Here is a 5,054-nt window from a genome sequence, read left to right as displayed (position 1 = left end):
AGAATAACATTGTTGTGTTGTGTGTGTGTAATCCTATCTACGCGAGTTACACTAAATGGATAGGTTGGAGTGGCACGTGACTAGGGTAGCTGTAGTAATCACCAACAGATCGGCCCTTCTACCAGCAGCACTGGTGGTGACTGAGCTCTTTTGCCTCAGTAGCCTACGGGTTATGAGACTGTTAAGTGTCAGCCCTGCTGTGGTCGACATGCATGGGTTTGATTTCAGGATGAACTTAAGAATATAAATCTCAAAAAACAAATACCCCGGACATTTAACAGTGCCAAGAGACATTCTAGAAGTGTGCCCTAGAAGTGAGCCCTTGAAAGAATGAGCCCTAGGAGTGAGTCCAAAAAGAAAGACTGCTGAGAGGAGCCACTGAGAGGAGTAATGTACTCTGTGGTTAGCTGGTCTGAGGGGGGGTGTTGGGGGTCCCGGGGGTTGATCGGCCCTTCTACCAGCAGCGCTGGTGGTGACTGAGCTCTTTTGCCCCAGTAGCCTACAATTAAGCTCTTTGTAGATAGCTCTATCAATACAACCTTCAACTATCCTACAGTAACTGAACAGGTCAATTATTATAAAATATTTTGTTATTTGCGTGAAAGGTGGAAATTATGAAGAGAAACAATTAACATCACAATTTGCTTTCAACTGATTGTCTTTTATTTCTCTTTTTCGTTCATTTTAGAATACTTTCTTCTAGGTTTAGCCTAAAGGCTGAAGAAATTGGAGCGCGTGGAAGGGATTATTTCTTGTTTTCATATTGACACATTATTTATTTATTTACTTTTTATCTAATATCATTCATACACCAAGGTACCGTAATAAAGGATAGACAATATGTGCCTTCAAACCCACTGGCGTAATATGGATGGAGGTGTATTATGTGCAATATTTGAATATTCCAGCCCCTTTATTGCAGAGCAATACACTCGATCTCGACCGGGACGCCCTTTGGAAGCTGGTGGACCGCAACGCAGCTGCGAGCAGGTTTATGCGTGAAGAACTTCTCATATTCGGCGTTCATTTCAGCAAAATCTTTCATATCTGTGAGGAAGACCTGAGAGTGCGTTTTCCGGGAAGCGATCGGAAGCGTTAAGTTAGTAATTAGATGGGGTTGTTATGAGCGGGCAGTTAACGCGAAGTGTGCCAGGAAAGGAGACAATCCACATTCATGTTCGGTAGACAGATAAACGCCAGCATTTTTCAACAGGCAGGTGATGGTTCTTCTTTTTAGGAACTTACGTTAACCTTTACGACGCGCTCTACGGTCGTCCCGGCCGCTGCCAGCACGGCAGCGATATTCTTGCAGCAGAGCGCAGTTTTTTCTCCAACCGAGCCTTCGATCAGATTCCCGTTCTCATCGGCTGGGATTGCGCCTGAGAGAAACACCTGCCCATTCGCTTTGATAGCGTGGGACTATAGTTTTACAAAAGGCAAATTGAAGGTTAGTTTCACTGTCCTAGTCGGAATTGAATTTGGGGAATCTGATGTACATACGTAAGGGCCCGCAGCTAGAGAAGGAGTTAATAGCCATGTTTTGAGTAAAAATATATAGAATCAATGATTGTATGTTCGGGTTGGATGGAATTCCGAACTTACGAGGGCACGCATCCTTTGCAAAGACTTGGACGATATCAGACATTCTTCTAAATTGGGAGGTTGCGATGCGTGGAGCAATTGATAGCGTAGAAGGGAATTGGCAATAGAGACGAGGAGAGCAGAAAGGAGAAATGCGAATAATCTGGTTTCTTATATGCCGAGTCAACATGACCTCAGTAGACGCTGCGGAGTTCGTTGTTTTGTTAATCGTAGAATTGTGTGTTGTACTCCGGGGTGTTGGTTTATCTCAGCAAGCTCAGACGCTTCTCCAGATATTCATTGCTGTTTTAACACTGGATTGATGATTATGTCATGAGCTAACCTCAAATAAGCAATAAGCTAACCCAAATAGTAAAATCAGGTCATGTGAGTGATAATATCTTGCAAAGTGTCTGAGAAGAAACAGTTCCTGGTTGTTAGCAACACGGGAATGATTTGCTCAGTACCCTGAGTATGAAAGAGAATTCCAACTCAACTTCATAGATTCATCATTTCTGTATCACCTTAGAACCTTAGAATAACAATGTTCTCACAATGTATCTGATTTTTATATTCATATCTCAAGTTCTTAGAATAGAAGTATCATCTCAAAGTTGACCAGTGTGTTTTTGAACACAGGAATTTTGATCCAATTTCTCATACAAAAAAAAGCTCTTAGAAATTCTGAGATCAAAAAATATGATCATTTTCAAGAGTATACATCTCTCTTAAATATAGATTTTTTTGAAATATTAAAGAAATATTTCTATTCTTCTTCTCTTTAGCTATAAGCTAAGGTGATTTTCAAATCTCAAAGATATGTGAGTATATAGTAATAGAAAGTCAAAGTTGAAGAATCTGAAAAATCCTTGTAAATCTCAGGAATCTCCATTGAAGATGAAACCATTTCTTCTCAGACCCTCTGGCGAGGATTGCTCTGAGCACATGACTTGTATCAAAAGTAGGTTAGTGTCATGCCGGATTAGTCTGCAACCTGTTCAAACCGAGCCAGAGGGTCTGAGCCCGCTGAGATAAGGTGTTGGTGATTACTACCATACGGGAAGAACGTAGGGTTAATTTACGGTGATTACACCGTGGATCCACCATTCCACCCGTGTCACGTGTCGCTGATCATAACACATGTTCCACCATTATATTCAGTGACACATCACTGAATATTAAATGTCAAGATGGCATTGAAACAGCACAGGACTTCTTGACATCATCAGGGGACAGCTCAGTCACCATGTAATCAGCAGATGCCATTATCAAGATACTACTGAGATACTGTGAGTCACAATATACTGTTCTGTCAGCAAAATCAATACTTGTATACTATTCAGCTAGACTAGTTAACTACTTCATATAAATCAAATTACTATCTAAAGAAATGAGATATTTCAAGTGCAATATAAATATCTTATTATCTGAGATTCATATATCAAATAATCATTATTTTTATCAGTATTCAGTATTGAAATGTCATGCAATACTGTCTTTTGAACTGCTGAAAGTCTGATAATAGTATAACTATCAGAATTCTCTTATAAAATCAGCAGATTCAGCAGACAATTCTGTCTGACATAATATAGAGAAGTAAGTATAAAGAAAATTCACTTAATCTCTCTCATTTCATGAATAAAGATAGTTATAATTCAGTCAATATCAGCTCTCTGATATTGAAGAATATCTCTCTTTATGAGAGAGATTCAGTGAATATACTCTCTGATTTATATATTAATAAGTCAATAACTGATTGATTGATTAGTTGAAGAGATATACTGAACTGAGAATGTTAACTTATTATAGAAAAGAATCAGACAGTGATCTAGTTTTAAAACTGAGAACTTATTTCAATCAGTGTTATAGAATTCTTACAGATTATTAAGAAATAAATGAAGCAATTCAAGTTTGAAGAGATTTATAAATTATATATTAACTTTCTCTGATATCTTGCTTAATAATAAATAATCAAAAGTCTTCAGAGCAATATAATCTTTTATTAACATTAACTTAACAGAGTAGTTCAGTGAATTATTATTCTTATCTTCAGCTTCTTTATTCATTCTCAGCAAATTATTGAAAAGTGCTGAATAATATGTATACAAATCTGGAATCTTCTGTATCAGACACACATCAGAGCTGTCAAAGAAATCTCTTAATACTAGTTATAAGATTCACTGAAAACTCTTCTGTAAGAGCAGTGTCTTTTTCATATCTTAATAATTTATTCACTGTACTAGATTCTTGTAGTCTCAATACTTATTCTCTTCTATCAGAACATTGCAATTGTTAGATACAGTATATTCTTTAATCAGCTCAATGTAGTGTAAGTTAATATATATATTCAGTCAACTCTTCATATATCATATAAGCTTTGCTTTTTTGATATAATTGTCACCACTGATACACATAGCAACTGTGCTCATAGTTGAAGCAGAGAATGATTGATAACTAACAACTGAATCAGCTCAGAATGATTCAAATGTTACTGCTGCTCTCATCACAGCTTTAATAAGAAACTGTAACTGTCAGCAGACTGTAAGTATGATTTGACAGACTACTTCAGAATTATTTTCTCTCAGAGATTGAGACATCAATAGACTATTACTTCTTACAATGACTGCATATATCTGAATAATAAGATCAATAGATGATTGATTTTGACTTTATGCTGAAAATGTTACAGGAATAATCTGCTTAATCACTGAACTGAGTCATCTCTCTCTGAGCTCACACTGTAAGACAAGAGATATAATGATTGAAGCTTAAGCATATTCTTGAAGCTGATACTTCTTGAGATGAGTGATTGACAACTGTAAATAATTTCAACTGTGAGAAAAGAAAAATGTCTGTAATATTCAGAAGTATTCTTGCTAATTATACAGTGACAGAACAGAATAGATCAGTTATAAGTATGAAATCTCTGATATTTCAGCAAACTCACTATGACATGAATCTGAAGGGAAAAATGAGATCAAATTCAAACTTAAGCATATTTAAAAAAGAGATACTGTCTGTGCTGTCATACTCTGCTCTTGACACATTTAATCTCTATGTGTGAGATTCAGCAGGTCATCTAGTTTAGTCTGAAGATGCTGTATATAATGATGAAATCAGCCATTATTACATAAATCATAGTTCAAATTCAGTCAATTCTTGTCATCAATAAAACAGTTTTAATAAGATCTTCTCACAGTTGATTCTTTGATCCCTGCATTACTATTTTACTGTGACATATCTTTAAGAAATGCTATGCAAGATGCAATTACTCTCATCTTTTCTTTATTAATATTCATCATAACTCTCTCATAATTCAATATAGATAAGTCATGCAATAATGCAGTGATAGTGTCAGAGAAATTAATATCATGAGAATCAAAGATTAGAATAAAAATATTGTTGCACTTTAAACACTTAACAGCACTCAGTGCAGAAATTATATAAAAACTTATCAAGCTTTGATACATGTT

The 5,054-nt window shown here is 36.1% G+C and overlaps 1 protein-coding gene across 1 annotated transcript; it reads right to left on the bottom strand.

Moving 5' to 3' along the window:
- Positions 1 to 661: 661 nt before the first annotated feature.
- BDBG_03996 (endoribonuclease L-PSP) lies at positions 662 to 1,837 on the bottom strand. Its single transcript, XM_002625891.2, has 4 exons — positions 1,603 to 1,837; positions 1,501 to 1,514; positions 1,246 to 1,419; positions 662 to 1,060 (listed from the first exon to the last, which is right to left on the bottom strand). The coding sequence occupies exons 1-4, from the start codon at positions 1,769 to 1,771 to the stop codon at positions 914 to 916; spliced, it is 504 nt and encodes a 167-aa protein (XP_002625937.2). The 5' UTR covers positions 1,772 to 1,837; the 3' UTR covers positions 662 to 913.
- Positions 1,838 to 5,054: the final 3,217 nt, after the last annotated feature.

The sequence above is a fragment of the Blastomyces gilchristii genome, assembly GCF_000003855.2.
Source record: "Blastomyces gilchristii SLH14081 genomic scaffold supercont1.6, whole genome shotgun sequence".
Classification (NCBI taxonomy): domain Eukaryota; kingdom Fungi; phylum Ascomycota; class Eurotiomycetes; order Onygenales; family Ajellomycetaceae; genus Blastomyces; species Blastomyces gilchristii.
Note: the sequence above shows the minus strand (reverse complement) of the source record. Positions and strands in the feature narration are given on the sequence as shown.

Coding starts and splice junctions, on each gene's coding strand:
- BDBG_03996 (XM_002625891.2), bottom strand. CDS start 1,771: ATGTTGACTCGGCATATAAGAAACCAGATTATTCGCATTTCTCCTTTC. Junction 1,061..1,245: donor AGCGCGTCGTAAAGGTTAAC/GTAAGTTCCTAA, acceptor ACGCACTCTCAG/GTCTTCCTCACAGATATGAA.